Here is a 19,150-nt window from a genome sequence, read left to right on the forward strand (position 1 = left end):
TTAATTGAATGATCCTTTTCCGTGTCTGCCTTACCCCCACTCTTGTTTAATTTGCATTCACTTAATGAATTGAATATTCACCCTACACCTAATCTTTAATTAACATGAACTAAAATAAATAAATTAAGGGCCAGATGTAGCAAGGCATTAGCGCCTCGCAAATGGCAAAAAACGCAGTTTGCGAGGCGCTAATGCCCTCACGCGATGCAGAAACACATTTTGTGAGTCGGAACCGACTCGCAAAATGTGTTTCCGACTCGTAAATAGGAAGGGGTGTTCCCTCCCTATTTGCGACTCGCACCGCGATGTAAGTTGATTTGAGACCGCAAAAGCGGTCGCAAATCAACTCGCAGTTACCATCCACTTGAAGTGGATGGTAACTCATTCCTATGGACCACTGCCTACACTGAAAAAAAAACGAAACAAAAGGTTTCGGTATTTTTTTCTATTTGCAGCTCGTTTCCCATTAAGGAAAACGGGCTGCAAAGAGAAAAAAAAAACTGCTTTATTCAAAAGCAGTCACGGACATGGTGGTCTGCTGTCTCCAGCAGGCCACCATCCCCGCGAGTGCCCATACTCGCAATGGGGTCGCAAACTGCGACCCACCTCATAAATATTTATGAGGTGGGTCTTTGCGACCCCATAGTGAGTCGCAGAAGGTGTCTGAGACACCTTTCTGCATCGCGAATTGCGAGTCGCAATTTGCCACCTACCTACATCTGGCCCTAAATTACTAGTTTTAACCTGTCCCTATTAGTAGCAGTAGTAATAATAATAACAACCTCAAAAGTTGTTAAAATTAAATTAATTTAAATAAACATAAATAACAACCCAAATACTAAGGGCCTCATTCTGACCCCGGCGGTCGTAGACCGCCGGGGCCAGGGTCGGCGGGAGCACCGCCAACAGGCCGGCGGTGCCCCGCAGGGCATTCTGACCGCGGCGGTTCGGCCGCGGTCAGAAGAGGCAAACCGGCGGTCTCCCGCCGGTTTACCGCTGCCCTTAGAATCCCCATGGCGGCGCAGCTTGCTGCGCCGCCATGGGGGATTCTGACACCCCCTACCGCCATCCTGTTCCTGGTGGTTCGCTCGCCAGGAACAGGATGGCGGTAGGGGGTCCTGCGGGGCCCCTGGGGGCCCCTGGCGGCAGGGGCCCCCGTAAGAGGGCCCGCAAAGTATTTCAGTGTCTGCTAAGCAGACACTGAAATACGCGACGGGTGCAAACTGCACCCGTCGCACCCCTGCAACTCCGCCGGCTCAATTCTGAGCCGGCATCCTCGTTGCAGGGGCATTTCCTCTGGGCCGGCGGCCGCTCTTTTGGAGAGCGCCCGCCGGCCCAGAGGAAATGTCTAAATGGCCGCCGCGGTCTTTTGACCGCGGTGCGGTCATTCAGCGGCGGTACCTTGGCGGACGGCCTCCGCCGTCCGCCAGGGTCATAATCAGGCCCTAAATGTTTCCATACACCTTTATTAATCTGCTTTATATTAAATCCATTTAAATAAATATAACTGACTTAAACCTAATCCTAGCAGTTAATGTAAGTACCACCGGCACACTTGTATTCACTCTATATCACTTCCACTGCGCCGTCACTTGCTAGGAGCACCTCGATCTTCAGGAATGTGAATGTTGTGTCATTTCATTGAGAACAGTTTCTGCACTAAATGAACGGAATTGGTCAAATAAATGCACTTATCGCAAAACAATAACTAACTTGCTGAGTATTTTTCTGTGACTCAATGGCAGTGGAAGTCTAAAGGTACACTTCTTGCCCCATTGGGACCACCTTTTTTGATAATTATTGTCCAGTCCAGGTCCCTGGGTTATTGGGTTGCCCCTTTTTTCCAAACCATGTTGTTTATTAGGCCATCTTCTTGTCGCTAAGAGATGCTAGTTGCCATCTCATCTTTTTAGGACACTTGTAACAATATGACCAATCGGAGGTTGCAGTGGTGCACACCTAGCCTAATTCACACCCACATTACTGTGGTCTGACCATTAAGACCCATTCACTCTTTACCTATGCATACAAGGTAAAGGGTGGCCTTTCTGTTCTGTACAAGGAGAGTGAGCCCCTTGATTCACACACTGCATTGAGCCTCAACTCTTTCATCTCTCATGTTACCCACCAGAAGCGATGGCTTCAGCAGCTGAGGTTCTATGGTCCAGACATGGCACCTTGTATATGCCCCTTGTGACAGCTTGCTTCCAAATGACATTGGTCCTTGTGTATTTTTTTTTAGCGTTCAGCTTCTTGGTCCAGAACTACGTGACAGCCATTGTGAATGGTGGTGCTCCGTGCATTGAGAATGCAGTTCTTTCAATGGCCAAAAGTGAAAACGAGGCCGCCATGCAGGACGCTGAGAGACACTACAAGGCCCAGATGGAGAAGCTGGTGCAGTTCCCGGCAGAAGTCCAAGAGCTCTCTGATCTGCATGGGAAGTGTGAGAAAGAAGCCATCAATGTATTCATGAAACGCTCCTTCAAAGACAAAGACGGCTACTACCAGGGTATGCTCAAGGTAAAGTCATCAGCCAGTTGTGACTCAACTCATCTTTTGTTTGTTTCTCTGTTTGTTGTGAAGGGGAGACATCTATGACGCACAAGCACAAGTAACAAAAAAAACCTCCAAAATGTCTCGTTCACTAAATAGAAAATGTACAAAACACGCAAGAAGGGTTGTGAATCTTGCATAGGTTTTTAGACAACCTAGTTCGAATCGCCATCCTGACCTCTGGCCTTCATTTCTACCTCCACTGTTAAACTCCTTGCCAATAGCAAATGACAGCATGTCTCTCATAGTGTGAGTGTGTCAATGACACGTAAATAACCCTTTCTATTTCCTGTATACTTCCCCAGAATTTTTGTCTCTCTGTGCATTTTTTTTAGCTTTGCTAAGCATTAAGGCCTGTACACATTTGATCAATATTCGTGCCTTTTAGTTGCAAGCAGAAATCTTCATAGAACATCCACAGAGTACTAGTCATGAAAGAGAACCTGTGTGGAGATTCTCGTGGCAGGTGCTGCTTATATACAAGTATAAAGTGGTACCTCGTGGTGTTTAGATAGAATATAAGAATCAAAAGTATTGTGGGACTAAATATTATGTCAATCAAAGTTTTACCATATATCACTCTACATATATGTACCTTGACGATGTATATATCTTCCACATACGTAGACATGGAGTTAGGAATAATAATTCTCTCCTTCCTATTTGCACTTACCTTCTTCATATTTTTGACTCTACAGTATAGTCTATACATACCATATTTTTGGTACGGATATTCTGTCAGCAATCCACTGAATTGCCAAATACACCCCCCTTACACTTTGAGCTTGTAGAGGGTGGCAAATTCAAACAGTCAAGGCTTACTTTTAGAGGGTGGAGTTGATGCTCAAACACATTTAGTTCAAGTTGCAGGGAAGGGAGAATTCTGGGATCATATATTTAGCCAATAACATTAAGGAAGTAATCACAGTTCTGTTGATTTATTCAAATATCAAAATAATCATTGCAGAAAACCAAAACAATTAATCAATCAAGGGAATTAGCATAATCAAATCATAAGCAAAGACATTAGCTAGCCTTCCATAAGCATCAAGCACATACGGCCTTTCTTCTTCAAAGTCCAAGCAAAAGAATCTGATTCCTCCCCAAATAATGTTTTTATATACTGCTCTAGACAAAAAAAGCGCACAGATTTCGTAGTACTATATTAGCTAAATAGGAAGTAATTAAATATTACTTACATAGTGTAGACGGGTCTCCTCGACCGCGCCTTGTAGTTCCCTGAGCTGGCACCGTTCGCGCGCCTCCCTCGAAACACTTCCGCGTTCCCATGGTAACATGAGAACGCCGCCAGATGCTTCAAACTCGCAGTTCCGGGTTTGGCCGAAAAAAGAGAGGACGGACTCAAACGAGGGAGAGGAGGAGTTTCGAGTGGAACAGAGGAAGACGCAGGAGGAAAAGACGCCGGACGCCAAGAAGGAGGTGTTCCACACTGAAGAGACTCCAGAGAGCCGCGCAGCAGATTCCACGCGGAACCGAGACGCAAGTACTTACAAATCACGCCACGACCCTGGAGGGTCGTGGCTCAGCAAGGTACGGTCCTTGTTAGGACAACGATCCCCTAGAACATTTATAAGCACACAAGGAAAGGGAACCGGGGAAACGAGGGGAGGGTCGGAGGTGGGCCAGGGAAAAGGGAACACCGGGGAGCACTTGAGAGCACTATTGGACAGAGCTCTGAGAGATAATAAGAAAGAGCCTGCCGAAAGTACCTGAGACCCACACCCTCACGGCTGGACACTACCTTTCTATTCCTCCACCTCCAACCCAGAGTATCCTCCCTCCTTGCATGCCAACCACTAAAAAACACACACAAATTACCCCACAACCGACTTACCTTTGTTGTACCCTATGTTCTTTTTCCGGTATCCACAGGAGATGAGATGAGCTGACGTCCACCAAACCTAGAGGAAGAGAAAAGCTGAGATGGTTACAAGATAGAGGAAGGATCAACAAGGCTTACGGTCTCCACAATATCTTTACATCACTTGAACTGCACCATCTTAAATTATAAATAAAAATCACCCACCATACCTACGTCTCAGAGTCCTCTGTACCGCCAGTAGCCTACCACACATAGCAACCAAACATATTATTAATGTATTTAACACCTACTCTCATGTGATTTCTAATGGCTAATGGTGCACATCATTTGTTGTAGAGAATAAGCAACACATTTTAGACAAACCAATAAGCTGCTTTAGCACATTAATACCATCAGCACGTTTATGAAGGCTTACCTAAGTGGCTTTGATTATTTCAACATAGAAAATATATTTTCTCTCCTAAGAAGAGAAACAACTTTTTTGTTCCATGCCAGTAAAGAACATGATTTGCAGCTAAATGTTGAACGATTTTCTGCAGCAGAATGAAAACATGAATGTACAAGGCTTCTGCACAAACATAAACATGCACTCTTTTAAATGATGCAGCCTAATATGACCTAGTTATGTTAACTAAAGCAAAGCTAATTTAAACCTGGGTATGTCTGGATACAGTTTGTTTTTTTAGGTCTCGGCTAGACAGCGCTTGCACTGTCTCTTTGAGACATGCTGTATTTGTAGGAAAGTACCATCTTGCCTGGCATGTTACCCCCATATTTCACTGTATATATGTTGTTTTAGTGTATGTGTCACCGGGACCCTGCCAGCCAGGGCCCCAGTGCTCATAAGTGTGCCCTGTATGTGTTCCCTGAGTGATGACTAACTGTCTCACTGAGCCTCTGCTAACCAGAACCTCAGTGGTTATGCTCTCTCTGCTTTTCAAATTGGCACTAACAGGCTAGTGACCAATTTCACCAATTCACATTGGCATACTGGAACACCCTTATAATTCCCTAGTATATGGTACTGAGGTACCCAGGGTATTGGGGTTCCAGGAGATCCCTATGGGCTGCAGCATTTCTTTTGCCACCCATAGGGAGCTCTGACAATTCTTACACAGGCCTGCCATTGCAGCCTGAGTGAAATAACGTCCACGTTATTTCACAGCCCTTTACCACTGCACTTAAGTAACTTATAAGTCACCTATATGTCCAACCTTCACTTAGTGAAGGTTGGGTGCCAAGTTACTTAGTGTGTGGGCACCCTAGCACTAGCCAAGGTGCCCCCACATCGTTCAGGGCAACTTCCCCGGACTTTGTGAGTGCGGGGACACCATTACACGTGTGCACTGTACATAGGTCTCTACCTATGTACAGCCTCACAATGGTAACTCCGAACATGGCCATGTAATATGTCTAGGATCATAGAATTGTCACCCCAATGCCATTCTGGTATTGGGGGGACAATTCCATGATCCCCCGGGGCTCTAACACAGAACCCGGGTACTGCCAAACTGCCTTTCCTGGTTTCCACTGCAGCTGCTGCCAACCCCTCAGACAGGATTCTGCCCTCCTGGGGTCTGGGCAGCCCTGGCCCAGGAAGGCAGAACAAAGGATTTCCTCTGAGAGAGGGTGTTACACCCTCTCCCTTTGGAAATAGGTGTGAAGGGCTGGGGAGGAGTAGCCTCCCCCAGACTCTGGAAATGCTTTGATGGGCACAGATGGTGCCCATCTATGCATAAGCCAATCTACACCGGTTCAGGGATCCCCCAGCCCTGCTCTGGCGCGAAACTGGACAAAGGAAAGGGGAGTGACCACTCCCCTGACCAGTACCACCCAGGGGAGGTGGCCAGAGCTCCTTCATTGTGTCCCAGACTTCTGCCATCTTGGAAACAGAGGTGTTGGGGGCACACTGGACTCCTCTGAGTGGCCAGTGCCAGCAGATGACGTCAGATACCCCCTCTGATAGACTCTTACCTTTCTCGGTTGCCAATCCTCCTTTCTTGGTAGCCAAACCTATTTTTCTGGCTACTTAGGGTCTCTGCTTGGGGGAATTCTTTAGATAACGAATGCAAGAGCTCACCAGCGTTCCTCTGCATCTCCCTCTTCGACTTCTACCAAGGATCGACCGCTGACTGCTCCAGGACGCCTGCAAAACCGCAACAAAGTAGCAAGACGACTACCAGCAACATTGTAGCGCCTCATCCTGCCGGCTTTCTCGACTGTTTCCAGGTCGTGCATGCTCTCGGGGTAGCCTGCCTTCACCCTGCACCAGAAGCTCTGAAGAAATCTCCTGTGGGTCGACGGAATCTTCCCCCTGCTAACGCAGGCACCAAAAGACTGCATCACCAGTTCTCTGGATCCCCTCTCATACTGACGAGCGTGGTCCCTGGAACACAGGAACTCTTTCCAAGTGACTCCCACAGTCCAGTGACTCTAAAGTCCAAGTTTGGTGGAGGTAAGTCCTTGCCTCCCCATGCTAGACTGCATACCTGTGTACTGTGTGATTTGCAGCTGCTCCGGCTTCTGTGCACTCTTCCAGGATTTCCTTCATGCACAGCCTAGCCTGGGTCCCCAGCACTCCGTCCTGCAGTGCACAACCCGCTGAATTGGCCTACGACGTCGTGGGACCCTCCTTTTTAACATCGCGTGGACTCCGGTTCACAAATCTTCTAAGTGCCTGTTGGGGTACTTCTGTGGGTGCTGCCTGCTTTCGTGAGGGCTCTCTGAGTTGCAGAGCGCCCCATCTTTCTCCTCCTCCAAAGGCGACATCCTGGTCCTTCCTGGTCCTCAGCAGCACTCAAAAATCTTTACTGTGACCCTTGCAGCTAGCAAGGCTTGTTTGCAGTATTTGTGAGTGCGAACACCTCTGCAAGCTTCATCGCGACGTGGGACATCTTCCATCCAAATGAGATGTTCCTAGTCCTCTTCTTTCTTGCAGAACTCCAAGCTTCTTCCATCAGGAGGCAGCTTCCTTGCACCTTCATCCAGGGTTTTCTGGGCTCCTGCCCCCGCTGTGTAGGAGGCAGGCCTGGCTTGTAGTGGGTACCAAGGGGTACTTACACTCTGTACCAGGTCCAGTTATCCCTTATTAGTGTAGAAGAGGTGTTTCTAGCAGCTTAGGCTGGTAGAAGGTAGCTATAGCAGAGCAGCTTAGGCTGAACTAGGAGACATGCAAAGCTCCTACTATACCACTGGTGTCATATGCACAATATCATAAGAAAACACAATACACTGCTATACTAAAAATAAAGGTACTTTATTTTTATGACAATATGCCAAAAGTATCTCAGTGAGTACCCTCAGTATAAGGATAGCAAAAATACACTAGAGATATGTACACAATACCAAAAATATGCAGTAATAGCAAAAGGAAGTAATGCAAGCAATGTATAGTCACAATAGATTGCAATAGGAGCACATAGGTATAGGGGCAACACAAACCATATGCTCCAAAAGTGGAATGCGAATAACGTATGGACCCCAAACCTATGTGAGGTTGTAGAGGGTCGCTGGGACTGTAAGAAAACAGTGAGGGTTAGAAAAATAGCCCACCCCAAGACCCTGAAAAGTAGGTGTAGAGTGCACCTATATTCCCCAGAGAGCACAGAAGTCGTGATAGGGGAATTCTGCAAGGAAGACCAACACCAGCAATGCAACCAAAGTGGATTTCCGGACAAGAGTACCTGTGGAACAAGGAGACCAAGTCCAAGAGTCACGACAAAGTCGAGATTAGGCAGATGCCCAGGAAATGCCAGCTGAGGGTGCAAGGAAGCTGCCACCGGATGGTAGAATCTGTGGATTCTGCAAGAACGAAGAGGGTTAGAAACTTCCCCTTTGGAGGATGGATGTCCCACGTCGTGAAGAAGCTTGCAAAGGTGTTCCCACGCAGAAAGACCGCAAACAAGCCTTGCTAGCTGCAAGGGTCGCGGTTAGGGTTTTTGGATGCTGCTGTGGTCCAGGAGGGACCAGGATGTCGCCACTTGCGTGAGGAGACAGAGGGGGCGCCCAGCAAGACAGGGAGCCCTCACAGAAGCAGGCAGCACCAGCAGAAGTGCCGGAACAGGCACTACAAAGAGGAGTGAACCGGAGCTCACCCAAAGTCACAAAAGGAGATCCCACAATGCCAGAGGACAACTCAGGAGGTTGTGCACTGTAGGTTTGAGTGTCGGGGACCCAGGCTTGGCTGTGCACAAAGGAAATCCTGGAAGAGTGCACAGGAGCCGGAGCAGCTGCAAATCATGCGGTACCCAGCAATGCATTCTAGCGTGGGGAGGCAAGGACTTACCTCCACCAAACTTGGACTGAAGAGTCACTGGACTGTGGGAGTCACTTGGACAGAGTTGCTGAGTTCCAGGGACCACGCTCGTCGTGCTGAGAGGGGACCCAGAGGACCGGTGATGCAGTCTTTTGTTGCCTGCGGTTGCAGGGGGAAGATTCCGTCGACCCATGGGAGATTTCTTCAGACCTTCTAGTGCAGAGAGGAGGCAGACTACCCCCACAGCATGCACCACCAGGAGAAGGCGGCAGGATCAGCTATACAAGGTTGCAGTAGTCGTCTTTGCTACTTTGTTGCGGTTTTGCAGGCGTCCTGAGCAGTCAGCGGTCGATGCTTTGGCAGAAGGTGAAGAGAGAGATGCAGAGGAACTCTGATGAGCTCTTGCATTCGTTATCTAAAGAATTCCCCAAAGCAGAGACCCTAAATAGCCTGAAAAGGAGGTTTGGCTACCTAGGAAGGAGGATAGGCTAGCAAAACAGGTAAGAGCCTATCAGGAGGAGTCTCTGACGTCACCTGCTGACACTGGCCACTCAGAGCAGTCCAGTGTCCCAGCAGCACCTCTGTTTCCAAGATGGCAGAGGTCTGGAGCACACTGGAGGAGCTCTGGGCACCTACCCTGGGAGGTGCAGGTCAGGGGAGTGGTCACTCCCCTTTCCTTTGTCCAGTTTCGCGCCAGAGCAGGGCTGGGGGATCCCTGAACCGGTGTAGACTGGCTTATGCAGAGAGGGGCACCATCTGTGCCCATCAAAGCATTTCCAGAGGCTGGGGGAGGCTACTCCTCCCCAGCCCTGACACCTTTTTCCAAAGGGAGAGGGTGTAACACCCTCTCTCTGAGGAAGTCCTTTGTTCTGCCTTCCTGGGCCAAGCCTGGCTGGACCCCAGGAGGGCAGAAACCTGTCTGAGAGTTCGGCAGCAGCAGCAGCTGCAGTGAAACCCCGGGAAAGGTAGTTTGGCAGTACCCGGGTCTGTGCTAGAGACTCAGGGGATCATGGAATGGTCTCCCCAATGCCAGAATGACATTGTGGTGACAATTCCATGATCTTAGACATGTTTCATGACCATGTTCGGAGTTACCATTGTGACGCTATACATAGGTAGTGACCTATGTATAGTGCACGCGTGTAATGGTGTCCCCGCACTCACAAAGTCCGGGGAATTTGCCCTGAACAATGTGGGGGCACCTTGGCTAGTGCCAGGGTGCCCACACACTAAGGAACTTAGCACCCAACCTTTACCAGGTAAAGGTTAGACATATAGGTGACTTATAAGTTACTTAAGTGCAGTGGTAAATGGCTGTGAAATAACTTGGACGTTATTTCACTCAGGCTGCAGTGGAAGGCCTGTGTAAGAATTGTTCAGAGCTCCCTATGGGTGGCAAAATAAATGCTGCAGCCCATAGGGATCTCTTGGAACCCCAATACCCTGGTACCTCAGTACCATATACTAGGGAATTATAAAGGTGTTCCAGTATGCCAATGTGAATTGGTGAAATTGGTCACTATCCTGTTAGTGACAATTTGGAAAGCAAAGAGAGAGCATAACCACTGAGGTTCTGGTTAGCAGAGCCTCAGTGAGACAGTTAGTCATCACACAGGGAACACATACAGGGCACACTTATGAGCACTGCAGGGTCCCAGTGACACATACACTAAAACAACATATATACAGTGAAATATGTGGGTAACATGCCAAGCAAGATGGTACTTTCCTACACCCTGGACACTGTCGCGACTATTGGACTTCGTCCCCTTGCTTTGCAGGTCCTCAGGTCCAGGAATCCATTTTCAGTGCACTGCTGGTGTTTGTTGCTCTTGCAGAATCCCCCTATCACGACTATTGTGCTCTTTTGGGGTAGTAGGTGTACTTTACTCCTACTTTTCACGGTCCTGGGGTGGGGTATTGTGGACACCCTGACTGATTTCTTACAGTCCCAGCGACCCTCTACCAGCTCCCATAGGTCTGGGGTCCATTCGTGATTCGCATTCCACTTTGGGAGTATATGGTTTGTGTTGCCCCTAGACCTATGTTTGCCTATTGCAACCTATTGTAATTCTACACTGTTTGCATTACTTTTCTGACTCTTACTTACCTATTTTTGGTTGATGTACATATAACTTGTGTATATTACTTACCTTCCTACTGAGGGTACTCACTGAGCTACTTTTGGCATATTGTCATAAAAATAAAGTACCTTTATTTTTAGTAACTCTGTGTATTGTGTTTTCTTATGATATTGTGCATATGATATAAGTGGTATAGTAGGAGCTTTGCATGTCTCCTAGTTCAGCCTAAGCTGCTTTGCCATAGCTACCTTCTATCAGCCTAAGCTGCTAGAAACACCTCTATTCTACTAATAAGGAATAACTGGACCTGGCACAAGGTGTAAGTAACTTTGGTACCCACTACAAGCCAGGACAGCCTCCTACAATAAGGGATGACCAATCTCCTGGCAGCTCCAGGTCTAGGGTCCCTTTACTCAGTATTCAGGAGGTTGGCTTCCCAATACACCTTATGGCTATCACTGACATCCCCATTCTGCTGTTTGACAGCTTGCTGTCTGAGACCCTCTAGTGTGGGACGGGTCTGCTGTGCCACACTCAGCTCTTCCCTAGCAGGCCCCCCATGCACCCAAAAGCTCAGCAGTGTCTGCTGCCAGCTCATCTGGTGTAGGTTCTTCCTCAAAAGGGGAATCTTCTGGAGAGGGAGGGATAGTGGACAAGGATTTACCCTTCCTACCCCTAGCTTTTGGGAGCACTTGGTACATTGTTCCAGGATTCAAGTTTCCCTGTCCTTTTTGCTTTTTGGCCTGAGCCCTTGTCAAAGCTAAAATATGCCCAGGAATGCCCAGCATTGCTGCATGAGCCTCCAACTCCACTTCAGCCCAAGCTGATGTCTCCAAATCATTGTCTAGTAAGCAAGCTACAGGTAATTCAGTGGCTACCACAACTTTCTTTAGACTAGTAACCACCCCCCCCAGTTGAGATTCACAACAGCCATGAGGTGGCTAAGTGTGTTATTGTGAGCATCAGTCACTTGATCGGGGTGAACCAGTTTCTCTATAACCATAGTTACACTGGCTCCTGTGTCCCTGTAGGCCTCAACCTCAATGCCATTAATTAGAGGTAGTTGCTTGTACCTACCCATATTAAGGGTAAAGACCAACCCCAACTACACTGCCAATAGTGAGCCCAGCTACAACTTTGGATTTGCTATTTGTAGTAGACTTCCCACCACCACTGCTATTACTAGGGACACTAGAGGTTGCAGTTGGGGTTGTGGTAGTGGGAGCGTTGGTGCTTTACTTTGGACAAGTGTCATCACTTGCCCAATGGCCTTTTATTTTACATAAATAGCACCATGGCTTTTTCTGATTTGGACCTACCACCCCCAGAGGATTTTTGTGGGCCTGATGAAGACTCAGAATGTTTTTTATCTTTGTCCCCACCCTTGTCAGAAGACTTACCATCCTTCTTCTTGCCATCCTTGTCACCCCCTGTATGAACTTTTCTGTTCACTCTTGTTCTAACCATTTGTCTGCCTTCTTTCCCAATTCTTGAGGAGAGGTCAGATCTGAGTCTACCAAGTACTGATGCAACAAATCAGACACACACTTGTTCAAAATATGTTCTCTCAGGATTAGATTATACAGGCTTTCATAGACAGTCACCTTACTGCCATGTAACCAACCCTCCAAGGCCTTCACTGAACAGTCTACAAAGTCTGTCTAGTCTTGAGAGGACTCTTTTCTGGTGTCTCTGAACTTAATCCTGTATTGTTCAGTGGTTAAGCCAAGTCCATTCAAGAGTGCATTCTTAAAAACTTTGTAATTGTTAGCATCACTTTCTCTGACAGTAAGGAGCCTATCCCTACCAGTGAAAGATAGCTGCAAGATAGCAGCCCACTGCCTTTGAGGGACCAACTGTACCATACAGGCCCTCTCAAGTGCAGCAAACCACTTGTTAATGTCATCCCCCTCCTTGTAAGGGGGGACTATCTTATGCAGGTTTCTGGAATCTTGCTCTCTAACAGGATTGCTATCAAAAACACTGCTGCTGCCAGCATGGGGATCTAACCCCAACCTCTGCCTTTCCCTTTCCTCATCCAGAGATTCCCTGTCTAAGGCCAGCTGCTGCTGTTTAAGCTTCAACCTGGCCTCTTCCAACCGCATCTTTCTGAGTTCCCTTTCTATTAAGTTATCCTCAGGGTGGAAGGCTTGAGAATTGTGAGACACAGAAGAAATGTGGGAATTGGCAGAGTTGGACCTGTCCCTAACTGACTGGACTCTAGTAACCTGGCCTATAGGAGTGAAAGGTGCCCTACTAATGTGTGACCCCCTCCCACTACCAGTGTCACTAGGTGGCCTGTTAGCTGGCAGGTCCTTGGAAGAACACTCCCCAGCATCCTCAGGGGACTCCTCTGAGTCTGGATGGGTACCCCCCTCCTCTACCTCCTGACCTTGGGATGGGCCAGACTGGTTCTGGCCACTTTCTAGGAGAAGGCTAAGGAGAAGATCTTTTGTAGGATTCTTACCAATTCGCTAAACCTCTTTCTATGCAGAGACCCCTCAAACTTTTAAAGTTTAGATTCCCATATGTTGCCTGGACAACTGTGGGAGTAAGCTCTACTGCAGACATAATAGACAAGTTTTAGGACAGAGAGAGAAAAAAGTTTTTCAAACTTTTGAAAACTTTTGAAAGTTTTCAGAAACATTTTGGAAAGTTTTAGAGAAGGAAAGTTAAACTGTTTAGGTCACTGTGTATATTCTTAAGTATTTGGTATATGTTTTTCTTATGAAAAGCACCAATGACAAAGTGGTAAAACAGTTACAAGTACTTATCCCACCTCTGCACCACCAATGTAGGAGGCTGGCCTGGCTTATAGTGGGTACCTGATGGTACTTACACCTTGTGCCAGGTCCAGTTATCCCTTATTAGTAGATTAGAGGTGTTCTAGCAGCTTAGGCTGACAGAGGTAGCTATAGCAGAGCAGCTTAGGCTGAACTAGGAGACATGCAAAGCTCCTACTATACCACTTATATCATATAGCACTATATCACAAGAATCACAATACTCAGAGTTACCAAAAATAAAGGTACTTTATTTTAGTGACAATGTGTCAGAAATATCTTAGAGGATAGACTCCCTTAGGAGGTAAGTAAAATACACAAACAATACACACAAACCAAAATCAGGTAAGTAAACAGTTAGAAAAGTAGTGTAGAGCACAATAGAATGCAATAGGAGACAATAGTCCTAGGGGCAACACAAACCATATACTCCAAAAGTGGAATGCGAACCACAATTGGACCCCATGTCTAGTGTAGTGTGTAGAGGGTCGCTGGGAGTATGAGAAAACACTAAGGGTGTCCAAGATACCCCACCCCAAGACCCTGAAACGTAGGAGTAAAGTTACCCTACTACCCCAGAAAGACAGTAAAGTCGAGGTAGGGGATTCTACAAAGACAACAACTGACTGCAAAGCACTGAAGATGGATTCCTGGACCTGAGGACCTATAAAGGAAGGGGACCAAGTCCAAGAGTCACGCAAGTGTCCAGTGGGGGCAGGAGCCCACTAAACCCCGGATGAAGGTGCAAAAGGGCTGCTTCCGGGTGGAAGAAGCTGAAGATTCTGCAATAACGGGAGGTGCCAGGAACTTCTCCTTTGGTCAGAAGATGTCCCACAGCGTGCTGGAGGATGCAGAGATGTTTCTATGCAGAAAGACCACAAACAAGCATTGCTGGCTGCAAGAGTTGCGGTTGAAGGTTTTGGGTGCTGCCAGGGCTCAGGAAGGACCAGGAGGTCACCCCTTGGAGGAGGAGACAGAGGGAGCACTCGGAAACCAAAAGAGCCCATGCAGAAGCAGGCAGCACCGCAGAAGCACCTGAAGAGGCGTTCAGGAAATATGAGCAAGGCGGTCGTCTCAACACTACAACAGAGGTCCCACGAAGCCGGTGGTCAACTCAGCGAGTTGAGCAATGCAGGACGGAGTGCTGGGGACCTGGGCTGTGCTGTGCATGAAGGAATCCTTGCAAGATTGCACAGAAGCCCTAGCAGCTGCAGATCATGCAGTACACAGGATTACTGTCTGGCGTGGGGAGGCAATGACTTACCTCCACCAAATTTGGACAGAAGGGCCACTGGACTGTCCAGCTCCTGTGTTCCAGGGACCACGCTCGTCAAGATGAGAGGGGACCCAGAGGACCAGTGATCCAGATGTTTGGTGCCTGCGGTAGCAGGGGGAAGATCCCGTCGACCCACTGGAGATTTCTTCTTGGCTTCCAGTGCATGGTGAAGGCAGACAGCCCTCAGAGCATGCACCACCAGGAAACAGTCAAGAAAGCCGGCAGGATTAGGTGCTGCAATGTTGCTGGTAGTTTCCTTGCTACTTTGTTGCGGTTTTGCAGGCGTCCTGGAGCAGTCAGCGGTCGATTCTTGGCAGAAGTCGAAGAGGGAAGTGCAGAGGAACTCTGGTGAGCTCTTGCATTCGTTATCTGAAGAGAAACCCACAAGAGAGACCCTAAATAGCCCTCAGAGGAGGATTGGCTACAGAGAGAGGTAAGCACCTATCAGGAGGGGTCTCTGATTTCACCTGCTGGCACTGGCCACTCAGAGGTCTCCATTGTGTCCTCACACCTCTGCATTCAAGATGGAAGAGGTCTGGGACACTCTGGAGGAGCTCTGGGCACCTCCCCTGGGGAAGTGCTGGTCAGGGGAGGTGTCACTCCCCTTTCCTTTATCCAGTTTCGCACCAGAGCAGGGCTGGGGGGATCCCTGAACCAGTGTAAACTAGCTTATGCAAGGAGGGCACCATCTGTGCCCTTCAAAGCATTTCCAGAGGCCAGGAGAGGCTACTCCTCTCAGGCCCTTAAAACCTATTTCCAAAGAGAGAGGGTGCAACACCCTCTCTCAGAGGAAACCCTTTGTTCTTCCTTCCTGGGACTGGGCTGCCCAGGTCCCAGGGGGCAGAAACCTATCTGAGGGTTGCCAGCAGTGGGAGCTGCAGAGAAAACCCCAGAGAGTTAGTTTGGCAGTACCTGGGCTCTATGCTGGAGCCCCGGGGATGCATGGAATTGTCCCCCCAATACCAGACAATTCTATGATCCTAGACATGTTACATGGCCATGTTCGAAATTACCATTGTGACTCTACATATAGGTAATGGTGTCCCCGCACTCACAAAGTCCGGGGAACTTGCCCTGAACAATGTGAGGGCACCTTGGCTAGTGCCAGGGTGTCCTCACACTTAGTAACTTTGCACCTAACCTTCACTAAGTGAGGGTTAGACATATAGGTGACTTATAAGTTATTTAAGTGCAGTGTAAAATGGCTGTGAAATAACGTGGACGTTATTTCACTCAGGCTGCCGTGGCAGACCTGTGTAAGATTTGCCTGAGCTCCCTATGGGTGGCAAAAGAAATGTTACAGCCCATAGGGATCTCTTGGAACCCCAATACCCTGGGTACCTAGGTACCGTATACTAGGGAATTATAAGGGTGTTCCCGTGTGCCAATGAGAATTGGTAAAATTAGTCACTAGCCTGCAGTGACAATTTTAAAAGCAGAGAGAGCATAAACCCTGAGGTTCTGGTTAGCAGAGCCTCAGTGATACAGTTAGGCACCACACAGGGAACACATACAGGGCACACTTTATGAGCACCGGGGTCCTGGCTGGCAGGATCCCAGTGACACAAGCAAAAACAAACATACATACATGTAAAATGGGGGTAACATGCCAGGCAAGATGGTACTTTCCTACATGGTGTTCATGGTGTTCAGGATCCGTTTCCAGGTTAATTAAGTAGTTTTTAATTTCACTAATCTTCTTGAACATTGGAGTGTCTGGACCACTGTCATCTAATGCCTAAGGCTTCCTAATCGGCTTCTGCTTAATCCACTTCTTCAGCAGTTCCTTGCAAGTCTCATAGTTGCTTTTCAACTTGTGTATTACTTTGAGCAAAAGCTGTGCCAGCTTGCTCTAGAGGCTAAACACATGTGTAAAACATCATGCATTGATGACCTCGTATTTCCTACCATACAATCTTGTTATGTTTTCGCAAGTTCCACTGTGAATACGGCCCAGTAGATCCCTCTTTGTGTTGGAGGCTGGCCCTCTAAGCAGTGCGCAAACCCAAGTGCACTATGCAGAGGGTTCAGGCAACAACACGTTGATTTCCAGGGGTAAAAATTAGACCACCTAATGCTCCAATTTGTAAGATAGCTGGTTGAGCAGTTAGACTAATCCAGGAGATATGCTGAGCATTTGTTGTATTCACAAATCCATTTATGCACCACACACAATCAATGAATAACTGGAGACCAGAATTTATAAAAATACTTCAGACCTTTATATAAATTTTAAGACCAAGATCTTTAGAATACTTTAAGTACTTTTCAAGTTATGACTTTTTGCATTTTTAATAAAGTTAGTCTTTCTGTGCATAATTACGCACCATTGGAATCAATAAGCAGTCACTTTTAAAAATGCAAAAAAAATCGCACAGTTGAGTTACCAGTTTCTTCTTTTGCAGGCTGGTCACAGCAGTCAGTGAGCACCTTGGGCAAGCTGGAGAGCCTCGGGCGGATCCCGGCTCTGGCGGGAGCAGAGTTGGAAAGTCTCTTGGCACAGGCACAGGACCACCTGGATGGGCAACTTGGAAAAGGAGCTGGTTTGCAGATTTAAAGTGGGTGCCTGGGGGTCCCCTTGGGCTGTTGAGGTCACAAAGGGGTTGGGGACCCGGGGCACACAGCAGATCCTGTAATGCAAGGTCCAGGGCGGCCAGGTGCAGGGCGTTTTCGAGGTTTTGGATGCTGTGCGTAACGGAGTCCACTGGAGCTGAGTCTCTTTGTGTGCTGCTTACAGGACAACGAGGGCACTCTGATTGGAGGTTTTCCTGAAGTCCCTCGACTGGTGCTTCCTCTTGATCCTTTTTCAGCTCTGGGGGAGCTGGTTTTCTGCGTGTCCGATGCCAGCTGACCAGTACCCAGCGTATTGGCGTAACTCGGCCACTAGAGGGTGCAGTGCCACCAAACTTGGCACAGTTGTAGGTCATGTCCAGGCAGTCGGTGGTGTGTCATGGTGTCTGGCTGTGACTTCCGGTTGCGGTGATATCGACGATTCAGTGAAGTGACCCTCACTGGTTTGTTGGTCTTTGCAGGTTTCTTGATTTTCTTGAGTGGTGCCTCCACTCAGGAGGGAGATCTGGGATGATTCTTGAAGCCTGGAGGTTCCCTGGGTTTCTTGGGGTCGGTCCAGTGTCCAGCTCCTACACAGCGGCGATTTTCGGGTCCTGGGTGCAGCAGGCAGGGTTTGGCGCCTTTTCTTGTGCAGCAGGTCCTCAGTTCTCAAGCTGTGGTCTTCTTTTGGTTCTGGTCTTCCTTTCTTCTTCAAATCCTTTTCAAATCGAAATTCTTGGTCTAGGGGATTCCACTAAATACTGAATTTAGTGGGCCTTTTAGGGGGAACCTGGTAGTTTCCAATGGGACACTTACCCTTGGGTGGCTACACCCACTACAGTGAACACTTCCTGGGGGAAGGGTCACTTCCCTAAACCTGATTGGCTATTTTCCTCCATTCCAAGATGTAGAAAAGTAAAATGAAGGGTCCACTTCGCCTGCAAGCCCCTAGCCCTTTGAAGCTGACTGCCAGGGCAGTGCACATCCACTGGATTTAAGCTAGCCTGGCTGATGAAGGGTGATACCCTGAAATGGGTCCCAGGATGCTTGTTTCTTGTCCAGGGAGGGCCTGACAGTTTGGGCTGGACTGTTCCCATGGGGAACAGGGTCAAGACTGATTTGCATATGACTGGGTCCACACTGGTGTGATGTGGCGAGCAAAATAATGATGGATTAAACCCAGATCTGTGACTGAAAGGTTTCAACACTCTGTCCATCATTTTATTTTATTTTGTGATGTTGCCATGTGGGTGTCTTACCCACTAATTCTGGAGGGGACAACCTGTCCTGTCTTCTTGATCCTGGGCAGTGATGGGCCACAGTCTCCTGAGTGGGTGTCTTGCCCACTGGTTCTGGAGGGGGCAACGTGCCCTGTGCTTGATCCTGGTGAGTGATGTGCATGTGGGTGTTTTACCCACTGGTTCTGGAGGGGGCAACGTGCCCTGTGCTTCATCCTGGGGAGTGCAAGGTCACAGTCTTTCAGCTGGGTGTCATACCCACTGGCTTTGGAGGGGACAGGCCGCACAGATGCCCATGGAGGCAGGATTACATACCGTCCGCCGACTGACACCTGCACAGTGGTGGTGGGGCTGCTGGTGGGGGGAGGCTCATGCCCATCCCCTGCAACCTCAGACGGCTGCACAACCATGGTTGGTGGTGGGGGCTCTGTCACAGTTTCTGCCCCAGGCCCCTTGGTCTTCCTGCCTGCTGGGGCAGGCCCCTTTCCCTTCATGCCTGCTGGGGCAGGCTCCCTTGCCTTGAGGCTGCCTGCTGCAGGTTCCTTCACCTTCAGGACATGTGACCTGG

General features: G+C 48.4%; 1 protein-coding gene and 1 long non-coding RNA gene across 2 annotated transcripts in view; both read left to right on the forward strand.

Moving 5' to 3' along the window:
- The window catches only part of LOC138246630 (guanylate-binding protein 1-like), a 240,278-nt gene that overhangs the window by 56,289 nt on the left and 164,839 nt on the right, over positions 1-19,150 (forward strand). Inside the window, exon 7 of the mRNA XM_069201343.1 lies at positions 2,243-2,520. Within this exon, the coding sequence (XP_069057444.1) occupies positions 2,243-2,520 (278 nt within the window). The remainder of the gene's footprint in view (positions 1-2,242; positions 2,521-19,150) is intronic.
- LOC138246632 (uncharacterized) lies at positions 3,921-4,604 on the forward strand. Its single transcript, XR_011194326.1, has 2 exons — positions 3,921-4,104; positions 4,447-4,604. It is a non-coding gene; the product is annotated as an uncharacterized lncRNA (long non-coding RNA).

The sequence above is a fragment of the Pleurodeles waltl genome, chromosome 7, assembly GCF_031143425.1.
Source record: "Pleurodeles waltl isolate 20211129_DDA chromosome 7, aPleWal1.hap1.20221129, whole genome shotgun sequence".
Classification (NCBI taxonomy): domain Eukaryota; kingdom Metazoa; phylum Chordata; class Amphibia; order Caudata; family Salamandridae; genus Pleurodeles; species Pleurodeles waltl.